This window comes from Cariama cristata, unplaced genomic scaffold, assembly GCF_000690535.1.
Source record: "Cariama cristata isolate BGI_N322 unplaced genomic scaffold, ASM69053v1 scaffold170, whole genome shotgun sequence".
NCBI lineage: Eukaryota > Metazoa > Chordata > Aves > Cariamiformes > Cariamidae > Cariama > Cariama cristata.
In genome coordinates, this window is record NW_009592784.1 from 13,018 (window position 1) to 34,336 (window position 21,319).

The 21,319-nt window shown below is 44.7% G+C and overlaps 1 protein-coding gene across 1 annotated transcript in view; it reads left to right on the forward strand.

Annotated features, from left to right (window-relative positions):
- MYBBP1A (MYB binding protein (P160) 1a) overlaps nucleotides 1-21,319 on the forward strand; it is a gene marked incomplete at its 5' end in the record, with an annotated part of 61,939 nt that overhangs the window by 13,012 nt on the left and 27,608 nt on the right. The window contains 9 exons of the mRNA XM_009710362.1: nucleotides 147-298; nucleotides 1,013-1,102; nucleotides 1,789-1,929; nucleotides 2,659-2,823; nucleotides 3,884-4,041; nucleotides 4,839-4,973; nucleotides 6,204-6,315; nucleotides 8,663-8,794; nucleotides 11,461-11,529. Of these exons, the coding sequence (XP_009708664.1) occupies nucleotides 147-298; nucleotides 1,013-1,102; nucleotides 1,789-1,929; nucleotides 2,659-2,823; nucleotides 3,884-4,041; nucleotides 4,839-4,973; nucleotides 6,204-6,315; nucleotides 8,663-8,794; nucleotides 11,461-11,529 (1,154 nt within the window). The remainder of the gene's footprint in view (nucleotides 1-146; nucleotides 299-1,012; nucleotides 1,103-1,788; nucleotides 1,930-2,658; nucleotides 2,824-3,883; nucleotides 4,042-4,838; nucleotides 4,974-6,203; nucleotides 6,316-8,662; nucleotides 8,795-11,460; nucleotides 11,530-21,319) is intronic.

The following is a 21,319-nucleotide window of genomic DNA, read 5'->3' on the forward strand; positions in this document are numbered from 1 at the left end:
CTGTGTTGCTGAATGAGTACTCCTAACAGTCAACTAGGAGGACTATCTTTTTTTTTTTCCTCGGTGAATTTTTCTGTAGTCTCTTACTGATGCGCCAATGCAGTCTTTTTGCCCCTTCCTGACAATGTTTGTTTGTTCCCGTGCAGACAACGCAGAGCCAGGATGGGTTGAGGTGATGGTGGAAATCCTTCTCTCCCTCCTTGCCCAGCCCAGCCTACTCATACGTCGGATTTCCAAGAGCGTGTTTGTACGGATATGCCCTAATCTGACCAAGAGGGGCTTGCAGCTGATCCTGGATGTAAGTGAGGCACTAGTAGGGCATTGTACTGTTTGCCTGTCTTGTCCTTAACAGATGGATAAGCATGTCTCCATTTTGGCATTAAATAAAAGCCTTCTTGATTTAGAAAATAACTGACAATGTGTGCTACTGAATTTTAAATGTAGCTTACAGAGAGTTGTTTTTTGTTTTTTTTTGTTTGTTTGGGTTTTTTTAATGGGACCCTGAGATCTACTCACTTTAAGCTGTATTCTTTGTTAGTTTTAGGCTGAAGAAATTCCTGGGGCAGTTTCTATAGCTGGTAGATTTTATATGTGACTATAAACAATAACAACTTCTTTTATCTAGAAAGGCTAAGTATAGAGGTGCTAAAAGTAAGTGACACTGAAAATCTGAATTGGTCGTACCACTGAGTAAGGTGGTGTCTTCTGCGAGAGTAATATGTGGATTGCAAAGATGTGCTGTCAGGTACTTTACATAATGAACCTAATGTTTCATTTGTAACAAATCGAAATGTGTGATGTCACCAACCTCTTCAGTTTTCTCCACCTTTTTTGTTACTTATAGAAAGAACTTATAATATCATGTTTGTTAGTATATTAAGCCAGAACTTGAATGTCCTTACTTACTATTTTGTTATTCAACTAGCTTACTGTGCTGAAAATCCTGTCTGTTGTACACAAGAAATGCATTGAAACAGAGCCTGAAAAAGCCACAAGTCCCTCTGTTTTGCAGGTTCTTGACCCATACCAAGAGCAAAATGAAGAAAGTGCTGTTGTTGTAATGGAAGAATCAAACAAAAAGATCAAATCTGCACAGGACACGGTAATTGATGTGCCATTGCCAGTGACAAATACTCTTCAGACCTTCACTGTTTAAAAATAATGTTTCTCCTGATCTGTAGTAATAGACTTAATTGCATTTCTTTGTCTTGAGTAAAATGGCTGTTGCTCTGTTAAGATTTCTTTTTAAAAAGTGCAACACACAAATGGTTTGTTGGAAGTACATGTTTATTAGTGTCTTGGCCTTGAAGAAAAATGCTGTTGTAGGTATGGCTGTTTGAATAGATGATTTTCTGGGAAGAAATGACTGCATCCTGAAGTTAGCACAGGCCTCTCCTTTTTGCAGCCACAGACCGAATCGTTGCTGTGATGCGCAGCCATCTGAATTCAAAATCTTGGTTTTAAGAACTGCAGAGATTCGAGTCACAAAGCATTACAAACATTAGCAGAAAGGGGAGTCAGATGGGGGCTGTTACTTCAGATGTTCCTTGGAAGCTTGTTTTTGATGCTCATTTAACATGACAGAGAAGTCTGTGTTACGTTCTGCTTTTAGCGTTTGTGAAGACCTGATATCTCATTATCTGAGGTATCTTTACTTGAATCTGAGGGCTGGAAGCAAGGCAGTGGGGTGAGAGGAGGCTTGAGGTTTTATTTCTGAACAGTGACACACCTGGGAATTGAGTAGGGCTTGAAGAGTGGTGGGATCAGGAGATAACTTTTCTTCCTCAGGACGAGGAAGGAAGCGAGGACTCTTCAGATGAAGGCGACACTGAGGAAGAGAATGACAGTGGAGATGAGGAAAAGAATGAAGAAGTTGATGATGATTTTCGCAGTCAGCTGATGAATGTTCTCCAAGCAGGGAATGCATTGGTATGTTTTCACTGCCTACCTTGTTACAGATACCAGGAAGATTGGGGTGGTGAAAGATTATCTAATACCCACCTCCTGTCTGAGCCCATGCAGTAATAACCCTGGCAGTAATCATTGTGTGGCATTTAAAGCAGGAGACCAGGATCTTCAAAGCAAGATGTGGGAATAAGTCACTTGTTCTTTTATTTATTATTAGTAGTATGTCTTGAGTGCTTTAGCTTGTCCAATCTAGCCTGGTATAGCTTGTATTCCTGCCTGTAATAAATGGGATTGATGTGAACTAAAGCAGTGAGATTCTGTTACGTGGTGCCTGTATTGGCTGGCCTGCATGGAGGAGTGTGATCCCTGTAGGCCACTCTGGAGACTTCTTGTAGCAACCTTGGAGTGTGGTTTAATGATTCCTATAACGGCTACAGACACAGCAACATAGTAACTTCTGTAGTGAGGGAGCAACAGCACAGAGGAAGTCAGTGTCAAAACCTCAACCTCTTCCCTCTCCTGATCCTGTCGCTCTTCGTGTTAGTACTGTGCAGCCAGGATTACCTGATGGGAAGTATGAGCTAGACTTCCAATGGGTCTCAGCATCTGTTTTCTCTCCCCAAGTTGTTATTCTGGGTCTAGAGGTAGCTATATCCCTACTGTGAGTCTGGTCTTGGCTGTGGTTCTCTCCCCACTGTCTTTTTGAAGTACATGAGATGACATGTTGGTTTTGCATTTTAAAAACAAAAGGGAGGAGATGAGAGTGATGAAGAACTGGATGATGAGGCTATGATGGCTCTTGACAAGAACATCTCAGCCCTTTTCGCAGAGCAGCAGAAGCGGATCCAGGCGAAGAAGGATGAGAAAGACAGGATGCGGAAAGAGAAGATCCTGCGGAGGGATTTCAAGATTAAGGTGGGAGATAAGCGTTTGATGTGAGGACCTCTGGCTTACTAGCGCATTAGTTGTAGCGTACTGCTTACCGTGAGCTACTTAACGCTGAACAGCTTGGATGTTCATGTATGTCATAAACTGGAGGCTGGGACTGGATTGTTTGGGCTTTGTACAGTACCCAGTACAGCAATATCGTGGTCAGTGACTGGGTCTTCACAAGCCTACTTCTAAACAAAACACAGGACTGTGCTTTCGAAAAATGAACTGTAGTTTCCATTTGCTGATCTGAAATGCTTCAATTTATCCTTCCCCACACCTACCCAAAGGTAGGTGCCTGTCAGTTTTTGTAAACTGGACAAGCTTGATGTGCCTTAGTGTGACATGCATAAAATCCCTCTGGTAATTTTACAATGTAAGCTTTTTTTTTTGACTCATTATGCTAGTAAAATTAGGAGGATTATGATTAACACCCCCTGGTTATTTGTGACTGTAATACTGACTTCAGGCCACTCGATGTCAGCATGGACTGTCCAGGATATTCGAGCAGCCAGGGACAGCTCCAGCTGCTCACGTATGGAAAATGTCTGGTGTCAGATTAGCTAAGGTGAAGGCTGAATGTGTAGTGAACCATTGGCTCTACTGCATTGTTCGTTCTGATGCTGTGCTATAAGGGACTGATTTTTATGCCAATGCGCTGTCTGGAAGTCAAGGGGCGCTTGCAGGGATGAGAGCTATCAGTCGACGGTGCTAATGGAGATCTGTGCCAAGTTATAGTGACTGCGAGTCTGGCCAGGTGGCAGTGATTCTCATAACTGCTGTTTCTAAATGGTGTTGCTGCATAAAATAAAGCTGAAGTCAACAGATAGCCTTTAATCTTAAGTTTCAAGTTTTTAATTTTCAGTTTCTCATGCTGTAACAGTAGAAATGATAGCAGAAGGCGTACGGATCTCAGCTGCAAATAGTTTTCTTCAGCCCCTTCCAGCTGCTATATAGCCCGCTCCAGTCTGAAGGAGCTGCTCTGGGTAGATCCATTATATTTCCCTGTCTGTGTTAGTTCTCACATCAGTAACTGTGTTTGCAGGTGCTGGATCTGATCGAAGCATTCCTGACTAAGCAATCAGACAACCCCTTGGTGTTTGACATAATTGAGCCCCTGCTTCAGGTGATTGAACAATGCATGAGCTCAGACTCTGACAAGCAGGAGGTGGACTTCCTCCAGAAAACAGCCAATATCTTCAAGTAAGTGTTCTTAGTCGTCCAGATAATAGGCAACGGCTTTTGATAGATACCAGTGGTGTTGGTTGAATCCCAGAAGATGATTGAAGACAATTGCTATGGTTATAAATTATGTAGCCTTAGATTACCAGCACCACACAGACACACAATACTTAGTCATAATCTGCAGGAAAGAAATTAGGATCTGGGTTTTCTAGTCTAAGGGCCTTTGAGTGTCAAACCTGTGTGCAGGTGGAAACCTTAAGAACAAACATTGGTATTGCAGGCACGGTGCCATGTCACCAAATATCTCCGCAGGCCTCTGACCTCCGAGTCAGACCATGCAACAACTCCCTAGGCTTACAGAGTTGCTCCTGTGGCTGGAACGAAACTCCCAACGAGTTATTATTGAGACAGGCAGAGTGCAAATTCTCTCTATTCACAGCCAGAAGTGAGGCATGATACAAGCTAGACACAGACGTAGTGCATGGTGTGTGTCATGGTGTGTCTCTGTACACCGCTCCCTGACATCCTCAGTACTGCTCTCTACCCCCTGTTGAGAAGCAGTTCTACACTAACAGGGTTTGTGGAGCTCTGCAGGAAAGTTGACCCTGATACATAAATAGGTGCTTGAAGGCGAAGAGCAGTAAGTCTCGTCACCCTTCTTGCCACAGCAATGACTACCTCTTTTGCTGCCTGCTGCTGGTACCATTTTTATACATGTGTTGCCCTGTGCCCAGTGGTAAGGCCTCATAGCCATCTGTTCCCCAGAGCGCCTTCTGGAAGTAATGGCTTTGGGTTTGTTGTTAATGCTCTTTCAGGAATTCATTGTGCCGAACTAAGCAGTACTGCAAGAGAGTGGATGCCCTGCAAGAAGATTTGCACAGTTTTGTGGAGAGGCTTGTGAAGAAGGCCTGTAAGCACACTCACTCTTCCGTGGCGCTCTATTATTTCAGGTGAGTGTTAAAAAGGAGCGTCTCTACTTGGTGCTGTGGGCTGGTCTGTAAGCAGGCATAATGTTGCATGTTAAAACAGTTCAGAGAAGCGAGAGACTCGAAGAAGGCTAGGTGCCAGCATCTGTGTCTTACGTGAGGACTAGTCAGTCATCCTGGCGGTCTGAAGCATTTTCAAAGAGATGTCCGTTTTTTGGTGATCATTTTCTCTGGGCCCAGCTTTGCTGATAGTGGTGGGAAGTGCTTACTTGAGGCTTCATCGGGGAGTAATGAATTGTGTGTGATTTGGTGTGGGAATGAGTGTAACTTACAGTCGATCTGCAATGATCATTCTGTAAATACAGTGGTTTACTGTTTCCATGATGGCACAGTGAGGACAATAATGATTATAAGTCCTGACTATATGTACCAGTATTCGCTCCTTTGCTGCTGAATACAGGTGAATTAGGATAAGCCACGTGTATTCGTTGGAAACATAAGCAATCTTGCTGTTTCCTGCTGTAAATGGGAATGCCATTTACCAGTAGGCTCTCTTGTGACTTGCAGGCAGTTTCAGGAGGGCTTTCGTATTCCGTCTGGGATTTCTCAACACAACTGCGTACGCACTGGGTACCATACTGCATGGTCAACCCAGTGCTATCGGGCAGTGTTGGCTCTGCAGCACCTCTGGCTTGTGGCTGTGCAGGAACCATGGTACTTTGGGGCAACACAGGCTGGCTGTGTGTGCTTCATGGCTCCCTGGCAGCTTCCTGGCAGTGGCAGTCCTGAGTGGAGCCGTGCCCAGTTAATAAAACATTTCTCCAAAGGAGCAGACTGTCTGCGTGTTCTCTCAGTTGATATGCCCGAGTTCTTCAGGCACACAGAAGCCAGGGCTGAGAGGGCTGCACTGCAGCTCTGGCTGGGCTGTGCAGGCTCGGAAATCCTGGGCAAATGCAGAAGTCCTCAAGCAGTGCTAGTCAAAAGCATGAGCCTGAGGAAACCAGGCTGACAGTGGGGATGTCTGACTGCAGTGACAGATAATGAAATGATGCAGCCTCCTAAGATTTATTTGTCTTTAGGTCTGGCAAGAGTGGGTAAGACTGAGAGAAGGGGCTCTCCAGACTCTTTAAACCCCCCACCTCGATACAGAATAAGCTGCCTGCATCACTTTGCCTCTGCCCTCAGGTGGCTTTGCAGTGGCGCCATGACACTGTGGTAACTGCTGTGTTCTCCCCTTTTCCTTTTCTTTTTTAGTGCCTCATTATACCTGCTCAAAGTGTTGAGAGGAAACGTGTCCGATAAGTCACCAGCTCCTCCTACCCCTCTACCAGAGAAAGAGAGCAACACTATCCCACAGGCTTGTCAGGTAAGACAGCAGGCTGCTTTTGAGGCGGTGTTTTTTGCCAGTAAAGTTGTGTTACCCCATTTCACTGAGCAGGCCTTGCTTATTCAGTGTCACTGTTCGCCAGATACCTGTCTACATGATTTCTTTTCCGTAAAGCTGTCAAATTCCCCATCCCCTTCTGGCCCATACTCTCCTGCCTTTGTAGTGGCTGCTTGCCCATAGCCACCAGGGGCTGCTGATGTACAGTGGATCCAGGTTAATTGCCAAAGAAGTCTGCTGTATATTTATGCTGCTCTCCTGGCTGATTTGCTATTTTTTGTATTAATCTCTTGGCAATCACTCAGAGTTCTTTTCCGGGAGGGTCCTGAGGAACAGGGAGGCACAGTGGTGGATGAAAGTGAACTCCTGTCTCTCTGAGATCTGGGCTGAGTTATCTCAGGGTGAAGAGAGCATGGAGCATCCCTGATTTCAGTGGTCGTTGTTTGCAGGGAGACCATTCCTCTGGTTGCGCTGTGGTTGTCTATTACTCGAGGAGCCTTACTGTCTGATCCCCTTTCACCTACTGTCTCTGCTGAATTTCACAGGTCTCTGAATTTGGTGATCTGACATATTGGGCAGCCTAGTTCAGTCACCTCCACTAGAAACCTACCAAGTAGTGTTTCACCAGCTAGCTTGATACTTGCCTCTGAACCTCTCAAATTGTGTGCAGGATTTAGTGCCTTAATCCTGTTGACATTTTGTGGGGGAGGAAGATAAACAGGGCTACTTCATGACAAGGAAGGGCCTGGAAATTACAAACACTGAGATATTATTAGCAGCTGAAATGTTAGCCAATATTTCTAAGGCTTAGTGAGAGACTGAGAGCGTTAATCCAAGCAGCTCTTGTTCTGTGCTAGACCTTTCTGGAAAGAAAAACAAAGTGGGAGATCTGTGGGGAATATAAACAACATACTTGACATTGAAGCTAGAGTGAGACATGCTTCATAGCACCCTTGTGCAGCTCCACAGGGGAGGCTATTATTCCTGCGGGGACAGAGCTGTGGTCTTGACCAGCCAAGGACACAGCCAGTAGCTGAAGTGAGTTGCTGGTTGGAGGGAAGTGACACAGTTCAGTTTGTGTGATGCTGGTGCTGACACTGTGTAGAGGCTGGGAAGATTTTGCACTGGGGAGCCAGAGACAAAGGTGTGGTGTGTTTCCAATGAGTAGTGCTTTGTGAGCATAATCTGGAGCTTTTCAGTAAGCAGGTAAGTGGAGCAGAGCAGACCCTATGATACAGTGGATAAATTTATGGAAAAGACTGTTACTATAGAAGAAATTTTTTCCAGTAAACATCTGCATGGGAGGAGGAGTCAACTTTTTTCTCTGCAGATGTGTATGTCAAGTAAGTGCTATGTATAGACACCTGACTAGGAAACAGAGGTCGTATAGTTCAAGATCAATCTCCTATGTTCCACTCTAGCCTGCGTTCAGCTGCAGTAGTGCTGGGAGTTTGACCGGGGAACAGGACACAACATTAAGCTAGCTTTAACTTGCTATGGGGCCATGGAAAATTGCTTGGGCAAAGGTTTGCAAAAGGCCCATCCACTGTTGTGAAGATCACAGCTTTGAACTCCTGGAGCTTAATTTTTCTTTCTTCCCAAAGAGCTGTGCTTCCCTGGCAATATGAGAACAATCAGGAATGTTGGGGTGTGATGCTCCACACTTTGCTCTTCATTCACCCCTGTGTGGTTAGTTTAGATCCATATTGCCTGTGCGGGTCTCAGCTGGTTGCTGCATGTCTGTGTTGCTTGTTCCTCAGCAGAGAGGGATATCAGAGCATTTACACAGTTCTGGGATTGCTGGATCGCTCATCAGAGCTAGGGCTTGTCTGCTGGGTACCTAGAAATCCAGGACATAGCTGCTAATCTAGTCTAATCCAGGTGCTCTCTAATCTAGTCTAGATAGATCTAGATATCTGCATACAGTAATATCTACAGATTCAGATAGCTCTACAGCTGAGAACACCATGTGTACAGCACAGCTGCTGCAGGATACTCTGTGAACCTCGTTTGTTTAGACATGCCCACCACAAACCTAGAAGTACAGCCCCCACACTGCATGCAGTATATGTAGTCTTACTAGGAAGCTGTGCTGCCCTTCACTAACATGGTCATATGGCTATCGGTACTTGGGAGAGCATATTTGGGGCCCACTTTATTGTTCCTTCATGGTTCTGTGTTTTATCTCAGGCCTGTATCATATAAACTACCCAAGAGTATCTAGTTGTCGGAAAAATCTGTGTGCACTGGCAGAAAATAATTACTTCATTGCTAGTGATTCTTCCTTGTGTTTCACTGGAAATTTTTTTGTTCTGCTTTTTCCCTGTAGCTTTTCAGCACAGGTTGTTTGGATATGGAGAGGGTGACTGTAATATATCAGCAAGCACTGACACAATTCTTGACTAAACGGAACAGTGCCCTTACAAGCTCCATGTTCCATGATCTCTTCAAACGCTTCCCGGTAAGTGTTGCTGACTGTGTGGTATGTCGTCTTCTGCTGGCTCCAAAGTACAATTGTAACTCCTGGGAAAGTAGGGAGAGAAACTTTTCCACTTTATTGTGGGCTTTTAAAACTGCTGTAAGGTTGCCTAGGATCTTCACCTGCTCAGACACTTTAATAGTGTGTGTTTTGATAGCAACGCTGCAGAAGGCCAGGATCTCATTTATGGTTTGTTCTGGGATATACTGCATGGAGAGTGTAGATGAACAGAAGGCTGCTCTTTAAAGCATAGCCTAAGAAGCTCTAATTTTTTACCAGTGTTCAAGACAATGTGGATGAGCAAGGTTTGTACAAAAGCAGAAGGGGCCAGCTTGTTTGAACAGCTAATGTAGCTCCTATCCAGCTTTGCTCTGACTGCATACTCAGTTCTCAGTTTTCTTCCAAGAAGGCTGCAGAGCACAGAGTCTAATTGGAATCTAATCTGCAAGCCGGATGTTCAGACGGTGTCGGTGTCTGAAATGTTTGAGCTATTTCCTGCAAACTTGACCTATGCCTGGAGCTGGTCCTCCACTATGAGGACAGCCAGTTTTTAAGAAACAGGCCTTGAGTCTGAATGTCATACAGTTCTTCAGGGATTTTTTAGGTCAAAGTGAGGTAGAGACGCTTGCCAGAAGCCCTTTCTCAAGGGCTTCAAGCTTTTAGAATTGATGTCTGATGGGAGAGTGGGAGGAGATGTAGGCTTGTGTAACTGGGGGAAGATGCTTTCAGACTCTGAGGGAATCCATCTAGGAGAGAGTTCTTTTGCATACCAGATTTCTTAGGACACCAGCCCACGATGCCACCTACATAAGTCAGTGAAACGGGGAAGAGAAGGGTTGACTGCTGCCCACATGGACAGCAAGCTTAAGATCTCATCTGCAGGTTTCTACAGCCTGTGGATTCCATGTGACTGTTCTTTGCAGAATGTCTTTTAAAATCACCACATCTACACATCTTTTAAATACCTCCAAGGATGGTGGCTCCACGGCTTCCCTGGGCAGCCTGTTCCAATGCCTGACAACCCTTTTGGTGAAGAAATTTTTCCCGTTATCCAAGCTGAACCTCCCCTGGTGCAACCTGGGGCTGTTTCCTCTTGTCCTATTGCTTGTTACTTGGGAGAAAAGACCAACCCCCACCTCGCTACACCCTCCTTTCAGGCAGTTGTAGAGGGCAATAAGGTCTCCCCTCAGCCTCCTCTTCTCCAGACTAAACACCCCCAGCTCCCTCAGCCGCTCCCCATCAGACTTGTGCTCCAGACCCTTCACCACCTTTGTTGTCCTTCTCTGGACTCGCTCCAGCACCTCAAGGTCTTTCTTGTAGTGAGAGGCCCAGAACTGAACACAGCATTTGAGGTGCGACCTCACCAGTGCTGAGTACAGGGGGACTGCTGGCCACACTATTTCTTATACGAGCCAGGATGCTCTTGGCCTTCTTGGCCACCTGGGCACACTGCTGGCTCATGTTCAGCTGGCTGTCGACCAACACCCCCAGGTCCTTTTCCACCAGGCAGCTTTCCAGCCACTTGTCCCCAGGCCTGTAGCGTTGCCTGCGCTTGTTGTGACCCAAGTGCAGGACTCAGCACTGAGCCTTGTTGAATCTTATACAGTTGGCCTTGGCCCATCTATCCAGCCTGTTCAGGTCCCTCTGTAGAGCCTTCCCTCCCTCCAGCGGATCAACACGCCCGCCCAACTTGGTGTTGTCTGCAAACTTACTGAGGGTGCACTTGATCCCCTTGTCCAGATCGTTGCATGCCTTTTATAAAACAAAGGTAATGATATACACAGATACTAGCCTGTTTAAGCTAGGTTTTGCCTACTTGCTGGAGCTATCTGTTCTTTCAGTAGGCTTCTTTCCCTCCAAAAAAGAAACCATTTCAGGTGGTGTGTTTGGAATAACCGTCTGCACAAGATGTCAGTGAACTGTGCAGCAAACTACTGCCCATGCTTTGTCAGGCCAGACCTTTCAGTGCCTGATAGATGGCATTAAAGGTGTGCCAGTAAGGTATTTGCAATCCAGATGCTTTCTCATTTCTTGTGACCCTAAATTTGGAAGTATTTTGCCTAGAAACATACATTGGTAGATTAGGCCAGAACAGGGGTTCATCAAGCTTTGGTGACGATTACGCCTCCTCTAGAAATGTTGTTTTGATCAAGATTTGTTGCAGGGGTCAACTTTAAGATAACCTGTCTCCAGGGATGCTTTCCTCCTAGCAGAGTTGTTTCTGGCCCCTTTAGCAGATGGGCTCAGATCTTTCCCTGAGCTCTGACCTTCTCCAGTCTGACTCGGCGTGTTCTCCTTTGCCTCTGGGACTGTTCTTCTGCGCAAAGTGATCTGCCTTCTTAAAGCATCAGGCAGATGCAGACTTAAATCAAGAACCAGGCAGAACACAGGAGGTAAAAATCTTTGCCTGATTTTTCCAAGTTAAGAGTTTTGCTGCTGATTTTGTTGTCATCAGGATTTCACTCAGGGCTGGTGTGAGCAAAGCTGTTAATTTTCAAATAAGCTGTTGCTGATCTCTGGGCACTTTTCTTTCTTGTGGCTTTTCATCTTACTCAAGAAGCTGTGTAAAATACAGACTGTTTTGCTTGAAAACCAAACCTGTCTGTCAGCAAACCACTAATAAGAGACTGGGTCTTTCTTTGTTACAGATCGTATGTAAGCCATTAGTAGATACTCTTCTCAAGTCTATCACAGCGGGAGCCAGGCAACATCAGCAGGTAAGAAGGAAAGCAAACAAACAAAGCTGTATTACACAGTCAATTGGAGAAATCACTTAATCATGGCAGCTCAGATGATGCTTAATATGCTTATTGCCGCCTTTAGGGCTGCCCAATTTTGAGAAGTAGGCTTCCCGGGGGTAGAGCTTTTGCAAATACTGCCTTGCTGCATCAGGTGTGTGACTGAAGTTGTGGAAGTAGCTTATGCATTCACGGTCACAGGGGTTCTTTGGTGGCATCTCCGTTAACAGCTGCCTGCAGCTTTCAGGGTTGAGGCCTGATTGTTGTAGGGGTTGCCTTCAGTCACTTATTCCTTGATTACTTTCTTATTGGTAAGATGTTTCTCTGTATTAATGTAGCATGTTGTAATCCTTGCCTCCAAATGCTAACCTGAGGTTAGCTTCTTGAGTCTGTTCTGTGCCTTACCATCTGTCCTGCATTTTCTTGGCCATGTGCTTCTGTGTCTAGTTTAAAACCACCTGTACTGTAGATCCGATTTGTGATGGTTGATTGCATCTGCCTGACTAACAAAATTAGTGGAGCCTTATCAATAAAACATTGCAGGGTGAGTGCGCAGCTCACTGTTGCATGAGCAGGGAATGAGGCCTGTCTGGATTTTCACTGCAGCATGCACTGCAGTGGGGGTGCCTTCCACACAGTTAATAATCAAAACCCCTTTAGGCCAGTAGCGCTGTGTCTCAAACTTTCCCATCCCCTAGCTGTAACATGCATCTGTTCTCTGCAGAATTGCATCCTAGATTGACCTTTCTGTTTCATAAATAGCTGTTTTATTGTTTCTGATCATTGGAGGGAATGTGAAGGGCTAGGTATGTGTTTACAGTAAGGCTGCTTCACATTGTCAGTGTAAATTGCACTTCAGGCTCTTTTACCCAACAGGAATGACTCTGATTTAAAGAAGAACAAAAAAAGAGAGTGAATTAAGCTATTAGTAACTTCAGTAGATAGAAATAAGGATGTGTTACAGAAATAGCAGACATATGAATTGTAAGGCTCGTACTTGATCTTATCCTCAAAAGACCAGAACAGCATCTCAAGGAAACAGCTTCATTACGTGGGTACCTTTGCTTCCCCACAGGGAATAGCATTTTCCTTCTTTCAGGGCATCCACAGTTATCTGCTCAAGCTTTGTTTCCAGAGCCTGTTTATTTGTGGATTGGAGGAGTGGGGGAGGACCTGCAGCGCTCTCTGTGTGGGAGATGGGAGAGAGGACATGGATATACTGCTGTTTAAACAAAGGCAACATGGAGAGTAAGCATGTAAAGCCTGTGGAGTTTGGAGTTGCAGCTTTGCGTTTTTCACACACTGCTTCCTTTTCAGGAATTCTGGCTGCCTGTCATCAAATGTCTAATTTGCCAGGTTTTCAATTAAATTTTCCCACTGATTCTCAATGCAAATGTGCTTTGGTGGTATCCTGGAGGGTAGGGTAGGGGGCAGGCTAGGTGGGTGTATCTGGCAAGGTGATGTTGTGGGTAAAGCATGGGGATAACTTCTCTGGAGTCTCTGCAGCTCTGGGCAGCGTCTGAGGGGGTGTGGTGGAGGGGCTCAGCTACCAAAAGGGCTGTCCTAACTCAGAGTCCTGAAGACACCAAAGGTCTCCTGATGCCCTGAACTTGGCCAGCCCCAATGGTTGACAGGCAAGTGACATAGTCTCCCATTTTCAGCCTTGAATATTGGCTTCTAATCATTAAACTAGCTTAGTGCCAGAGACATAAGGCTTAATTCCCCTTCTAACACTCGCGTTATTAATGCTGATCGTTCTGGCTATGCCTGCTGCATCTGTATGAACAGCTAATCCCACTGTGATTTTTGACTTCTTGGCTCTGCAGATCCCTTTGGCAGGAGTCCTTGGGGCCGTGCTGGGTGGGGAGAGCCCTGCTCTGCACGGGAAGGTGGAGGCCCACAGGTCTGGCCAGATGTCTCGTGTTGGCCTGGTAATGACCTCTGGGGCTCTGACCCAGCAGGGCTACTGGCCACTATCCCAGCTGGCCTGGGCGGGGGACCCTTCCCAAGGGGGTAGGAGAAGTGGATGTGCCTTCAGGTTGGGCTTTTAAGTAGTTTTGAACAAAAGGAAAAGTGGGTCATGAGGAGGATGTAAGGGGGGGATGTTCCTTCCTCCTCACCCCAAATACCTGGGAGTTTGTGAGAGCACCGTGGAGGCAGGGGGTCTGTTCCATCTTTCCTTTCAGCCAGACTGGTCCCTGAGATTTTTAAGGCCTTGAAGGGAAGATCTTGTGGCCACCAGCGTGCATGTCCGACTCTTACTTCAGGGCTCTCTGCTCTTGCTGGGGCCTCTAGTGTAAAGTCAAACTTGATCAGTAAGTGGTAGCCCTGGACTCGCCTGGCTGAAGTGATTTGCAGGCTGTTTCCCTGTGTGCTCAGTTGGCCGCACAGCGTATGGCAAGGCCTGGACCTGCCTGGGCTCTTGTCAAGAAACGGCAAACCCGAACTGCATGTGAAATGTTCCTGTGCCTTCTCTTGTAGGCTGCTGCAGGTCTGTTGAACTCAGTTTCTGGGCAGTTGTAAAGGAGAGAGGATCCTCTAGGAAATGCAGGAGCTGTTCAAATGCTGCTCAGCTGGCATTGGCTTGGAGAGGAGCAGTCTGGCCTCTCCAGCCCCAGCCATTTGTCCTGACCCTGGGGACCGTGCTGTCTGGTGCCCAAGTGTTCATGCAGTTATCCTCTCGTCCATTTTGCAGTGTGATTTGGCTGAAAACTTACATTCCCTTTGCACACATACTTTTTTTTTTTTCTTCCCCTTTTGCTGTGTTAAAATTGACTGTGATCAATTCACTGGTCTTGTTCAGCGCACAGGGATAGTCAGTTCAGGGGCAGAAGTGGCTGGGTGAAAGCTGTGATTTACTTCATCAAGCGGCAGTGTTTGTTAACATAAAATTATGGCTTCTGTGAAGGGAGTACGAGAATATTGGAAAGCAGAGTTTGTCTGTGTGGGCTCTTGACTGTAGCTGATGACTTGGGTAGCTGGATCTTGCATTGCTGCAGCCTTTTGGTGCATCCTATCTCCTTCCATTGCTCACCTCTAAAAACCGGAGAACATCAAACCCTCAGCAGCAGTGTTGTGTCTTTACAGACAGAGGTGTTTGTAGCTCTCATCTGAGTGTTACATACCTTTCTGGGAGATGCATTTCTTTGCCCTGTGTGATTGCTGTAGAGAAGCGACTTGTGGCGATACCCAAAGGCAGGTGTATCGGAGGGTGCATCTTGATCCAAAGCTTAGTAGAAAAAAAGGAAGCTTTAGAACAAAAACTTCAGATAGCATGACTGACATCAAGTCAGCTCTTTTTTTCTGACTTTGTTCCTACACACCTAAAGCAGCAGTAAGGTTGTTCACCTCCATATCGAAGTAATTTGTGAGATAAAACGAACAGCACTTTGGGGGATGAGAGCTCTGAAGGCAGTTTTAAACCTGGCTCGCAGTGGTTGGGTTGGTAGGTTTTCCTAGCAGTAAGCTCAACCTGTATAACAAGTTTTAAACTAGAAAGGTGATTTTGCAATGGTCTTACTGAGACTGAACTTGAAACTGAAGGTTGTACATGTGGCCAAGTTCTGTTCCTCTGACGTTACTCCTGGAGTGTGGATGCCCACAGGAGACAGTGATACACCAGTTTCCCTGGAAAAGGAAAGAGCTGGAGAGATTGGTGTCACTTGTGAGTGCGGAACAAAGGGCAAGGGATGCTTGACCAGGGAAGGGGAGTTGACATTCCACCCTCGATTCTCTTAGCACCTGTTTAAACCTATACATCAGGAAGATACAAGATGAACATCTGTGTGACAGTGGATCAGCAAAATCACCTTGTTTCAGGCAGTTCATGCATGTGAGCTGAACTTCTCGCCTTTTGTGAGAGCACTGTGACTGCAGGACACTATGAATTCAAATGCGCTGTGACTCTGGCAGCTGGCGCTTTGAATGCTCACTGGTACCTGTTGGCTGGCCTATTTTTCAAACTCTGCATTTCTTGAAGCACGGAGCTAAAGACAACTGCTGTCCCAAAGGTGCCTGTGTGCAAGTTAAAATGCTTCAGGCTTTTAAAAAATGAACACACTAATGTTTGGATGTCTTTCATTTATGGAACTGAGAAATCTGGTGGGTTTTGCTGTGGTTTGTGGTTATTTGTTTTGTTTTGTTTTGTTTTTTTTATTACAGCAGCAGTTAGGATCTTTTTCCTAAACTCTTGTTGATCCTTGCTTTCCTATATATATAAGTTAAACCAACATGTAACTTAAAGCTGCACTATCTTCTCAGAATATGGCCTGCCTCATGCCTGGGATGTGTTCTTGCACTGTTGTCTAGTGTAGAAGGAAGTGAATAGAAACTATATGAAATCAATAGATTGTAAGTGGCTACTGTGAAGCTTTTCAAGAGGACCTTTAGTGTGTGAGAAGTGCTACAAGTTAAAGTAAAAAAGAAAGAAGGGGGTAAAGAATGAAATTTTTTGAGTAGTCTAATCCAGCTTGTTGGATGCAGTTCTGAGGACTGAGGTTGTGAAAGTCAGTCACACTGTGACCTTGTACTTGCTGTAATGGCCAGCAGAAATGTCTTCAGTGGTAGGAAAATGGGACCAGTGCACACATCACGATCTTTTTGTACATATAGGCAGATTTGATAGCTTTCTCTTACCGACAAGGTGCTTACACCTGAGTAAAGCGTAGCTAACATTTCTAGAATCCAGTACCTATATGCATACCCACCTGCATACATGTGCTCTAAGTAGCTTAGGTACAAATGACAGCTAGGGATATAATCTTCAATGACAAGACAGGTATGGGAAAACGACAAGTCATCAAAAATGGAGCTTGTGTTATACCTTTGGGTTGACCTAGTGCGAAGGAATTATGTTGAGCTTCTGGCGCAGATGATCCCATTGGCAGTGCAAAGCCTTGCAATTAGCCAAGCAGAATGTGTGTGGTGCTAACAGGTGGGGGAGGCTTGTGCTGTTTTGTTGATTAAGGATGTTTCTGTCAGTCTGTTGTCTTCCACAAGCACTAAATGCATTCTCAAATTCTGATTAGGAAAAAAAAAAAGTATGTGAGCTTGTTCTCATTTCCTCCTTTCTTAATGCAATTTGATCTTACTACTGCAATTGTTTTCTAGGAGACCTTGACCTTCAAAATACTTCCTTGTGCCTTGTTTCAGTGGGTGCAGTGTTGCTCTTTCAGTATGCACAAAAGGCTTGGTTTTTTGGCTTGTGCTGATGGAGCATAAACCAGGGATCGAGATGTGTTTAATTTAACGATTGTTGCATGACTCAGCTACATACCAGAACCCTCCTGAGCCTTAGGTGAGGAATGTCTTCCTGGTTTATTTTTAGCAGCATTTGTATGATGAGCATAGCTACACTAACATCTAGTTCTATAAGTGTGTGGTCTTGGGCTGTCCCTCTAATGCTGTTACAGCACAAACCCCTTGGTGGTGCATCGTTAATTTTGATGAGGTTCTTACTGCATTTTACCCCCCCGCCCCCATTCTTATACATGCTGAGACTGCAAGAGGACTGGATGAACCTGTGAACTAATGCTTCTACCCTAAAAACTTACCCTGTTAGTCCGAGGATTAGGTGAAGAAGGAAAATGTGTGGCTGGTTGCATTGCGGTACCCAGGCTTACTGCTGATGCAGGCTTCTGCAGGCAAGTGCATATTCCACGTGCCAGCTCTGAACTGGAAACAGGCTGAAGCACAGCCTTTCTGGAAGCCTGGACTGGAACAACCATGCTTTTCCCTGAGAAATCCAGCTTGTTCACTAGCGGTATTGGAACCAGTTTGGAAAGGAGGACTAGTAAATGAAACATCCGCTGCTACCAGGAGTAAGGTGTTGTCCCCATTTCACTTGGCAGACGCTGTACTGGCAGACACTTAGACTACTTCTAGTCTCTAACTTTTTCCTAGGGTTTAGACAAATGATTTGATACCTGTCCCCTGTTCTTTTCCTTTGGGAAAGGCACTAGGAGTGTACACTTCAACACAGCTATGAAGAGCCTTTGCAATTATATTTGCACTATGGTCACACATCAGTTTGAATATATTTGTGTCTTCTTATTTACATTTAAAGCTATATCGATTGAGGATGTTGCAGTAGCTGGGAGCATAATGATGCTATATTTGTCGATCAAGTGAGTTTGTTTTCTATGATTTGGCTAGAACTCTGCAAAGCTGATGTAAGTGCAGAGCTGTCATGAAACTAATAAAAGTCATTTTACTTAGTGTGGAGATGAGAATGGGCACTGAGACAGTTCAAAATGTCATCTTATGTCATGTAGATTCATTAATATTTCAAAATGTGTTTTTATAAAGCAGTCTGTGACAAGGAGCCCTTTAAGATCTGTCTAATAGAGAGTGTATTTTAGGTAAGTTGCTAATTAATCTTGGTGCTTTGGCAGTCTCCCCAAAGGGATCAAACGTTTATAGACATAATTTTACAGAACTGAAGCAATTCTGTGCCAGAGCTGCCATCACCAGGAGAGTAAAGTATGATCCCAGAGTCCTGCCAAAAAGATCTTGGCTGGTTGACAGTTATGCTTTTGAACGGTTTATGTTCTATGTAAATATCTTAAGTTAAAAAGTAATTAAACTTCAATACAGCAAGAACATTAAAAGCACCGCAAAGCATCAGGAGCCAGCACCTCTCTGTGTGTATGTTTGGGAGAGTTTCTCCTCGTGCTGTGATAGATGAATGGATGACTACATTAATGCACTGTGCTTTTCCTGCATTCTCAGAGATAGTTTCCGGCAGGTGGTATAGGAAGGATTTGTGGAATATTTTGCATAAGCTGTTACTAATAGTGAAGCAAAATAAACCTCCCTGGATAAGTACCAGCACCAGTTCAGCTCTACCTCCTTTGCATCAGGAAATGAGAACCGGGCTGCTGGTGCCAGCTAAGCAATAGGCCATGACTGAAAGGTACCATTCCTTCAAAGCATCCTCCATCCCCTCGGCAGAAGTAGGACGCACTGCGCCTGTGTCCTCTGTAGAGGTGTCACTAGGGGAAGGGCTCGTCCCAGGGTCCAGTTGAGGTGAGCAGACCTTCAGAGGGTGAGTTACCCACAGGCAGTGATAGCTTCTTGTGTGGTAGAGTGTTACAGTGGCTGGTGCCAGCAGATTTCTTCCTTTTTTTGTCATCCTATGTTCAGTATGCACCTTCTCTTCAATGAAGAGAAATCATTTGCAGCTAGAAAATGTATGTCAAACTGACCTGCTTTGGCTCCAGTCAGTGTCCTGCTCCTGTTCCTGTTTTTGTTTTGTGTAAGATGGTCAACGAGATCCTGTGTTTTGCAAGGTAAAGCTGAACTATGAGTAGGCTCTTGCACATTTTTGCCCTATCTTATCATGATCCAGCAAAGCCCTGTGACATGACCTAGCTCTAGGTATGTAAACTGTCCCTCTGAAGTCAAAGGGGAAACAGTTGAATGCTTAAGTGCTTTGCTGGGTCAGGGCCAGAGTGCTCTCCATTTTTGTGTAGAGATTTTTAATTCCTAGACCTTTAGGATTGTTGTGGATGTGGATTATTGCATCCCAGCCTTTCATTTTTGAGAACATCTCTTGCATGGGGAAAGCTCAAAGAAACTCTCTTCCTTTGGTGAGTTGGAGGACATTGACAGCATCTATAAATAGTCTCTGATGTTCTTTCAAAAGGTGTCTAATGCCATAGTAAAACATAGCGCTCTCTGATGAACTGCTTTATAAGCTGTGTTTCTCTCTCTCTTTCCTCTCACTTGTGTGAGATGACTGAAAATTTAAAAAGATCTGTTTAAATTTTTCAGATCGTCCTGACTGCATTTAAGCTGAGTGCTTGAAATCCCATGGCATGAATTTTTACTTGTACTTGCAGTGAGAACTTTCCTTGTGGTATATTTCAGTGGAACAAGGGACCCCTGGCGCTGAGTCTGCAGGGTCTCTTTGGAGCATCATGCATGTTGTTAGCTGTTTATGTTTGTTTATTTTTTCCGTCATATCGTACTGTTTTTATTTTTTAATTTCATGGTGCCTTTTAATGGCCCCTGTGTCTTTTTCAAAAAGCATCTAGCAGATAGATGCCTGCATTGCCCACGTACAAATCCATAATGATACCAGACATTAATTGACTGGCACAGAGAAGCTGCCCTGTTAGCAGTCCCAGTCCTTATATTCCACCGTACTCAGTGCAGCACAAACAGAACATGAAAAAGCTCCTTCTTGCCTCTTTATTCTGATTCTGGAGATATAGACTGTGTTTATTCTGCACACTATTGCTCAGCTGATTGTGTTGATGATCACGCAGCAAATCCTCAGTAATGGAGGAAACATTCTGGTCTGTTGCTGGGACAAAATAAGAAAATTAAAAGGTCACATACGCTTTAGTTGTTACTGTAGACACAGCTGCTGGGAGGAGCTACCCAAGGATGGGATCGATCAGTAGCATTAACAGCCCTACGTATCACGTGGACTTGCTGAGTGAGATATATACCATATCGCAGTGATTTTTCCAAGACTGAGTAATTTCCTAGCCTACTAAATTAAACTTGCCATCTGACACATGGGGAGTTGATAGTTTTTGAAAAGAGAGCGATCCACCCAAGTGTGTTCTGCTCAGCCTGACAAACATAGCCCCTTGGACAATTTGTTGAGTGGCTACTTGTGTAGAGCAAATAGGAGAAGTTTGCTTGGAGGCAAGGTCATTGCCGTGTATTTAATAACAGCATAACAAAAACAGGAGGGGAAGAAATGTCTGGTTGTGATGAAGTTGGTGACTATCTCAGTCGTGGGCTTGAGTTATATTAATGCTGCAAAATATTACAAAAGCATCAGGATAGAATCCTGTTTTGTTGAAGTTCTGGGTCGTGACTTTTGCTGTTTACAGTGGGCTATTGGATCTTGGTTTGGAAATACTGGCAAGCGTGTTGGAAGGGTGTTTTGTTGGCAAGTGAAGAAAGATTAGGGCTTCTGCAGCATCAAATGAAATGCCAACCTGGGCTGTATTCACTGACAAGGATGTTGTTAAGAGTTTGTGTAGAAAGTGGTAGGTGCCTTTTTGTTGTTGTTTGGGGGTGCGGGAGGGATGGGGTTTGGCTGCTTCTGTTTCTGCTTTCTCTTGGCGTGTATTAAAATGCCACTCTGCAAAAGTTAGAGTGCAAGAAAGGAGTTTGGATTTCTCTGCAGGATTTCTCAGCAACATCCTAGCAGAATAGGGTCTCAAGCCACGTCCCTCTCCCCAAGGGCAACGTGCAGTCTGTCATGTCGTTGTGCTTCTCGCAGTGGATTCTGCAGAATGAAAAGATCTGCTGGCGAGCATCCGAATCGATGAATCTACAAAGTTTAACCCAGTACAATTTCCAACTTTTTTTTTTTTTTTTTTGCTTAGCAATGCTGTTTATTTCAATGTGTTCCAAGCTAACAATTTTACTGATGTGTGAGTATTATTTTTTTTACACTGCTTGAAAGCTAAACTTCAATAGTTGGCATTTGAGTGAATTGGAATTCTAATTTCTCATTATCTGCTGATAAATGTTCTCAAAAGATGAAAACCTTTGTCCTTGCAACATCAAGACTGGTCTAGTGAATCTGGGACAGCAGCTAAAAGGCACACATGGGGCTTTTTGAATGTGTACTGCTCTTAAATCTCCTAAATTATTAAATTTGACTTTAGCAAAGTCTCTTTAAATAGGCTGCTTTATGCGGCAGCTGCCTTCTGAATAGCCTAAAGAAAATCCTATTGCATGTTTTTCCTGAATTGAGGAAAATTGGCTTTGTTGTGCAGAGGAGATAGCTGGCTTAGAAAGT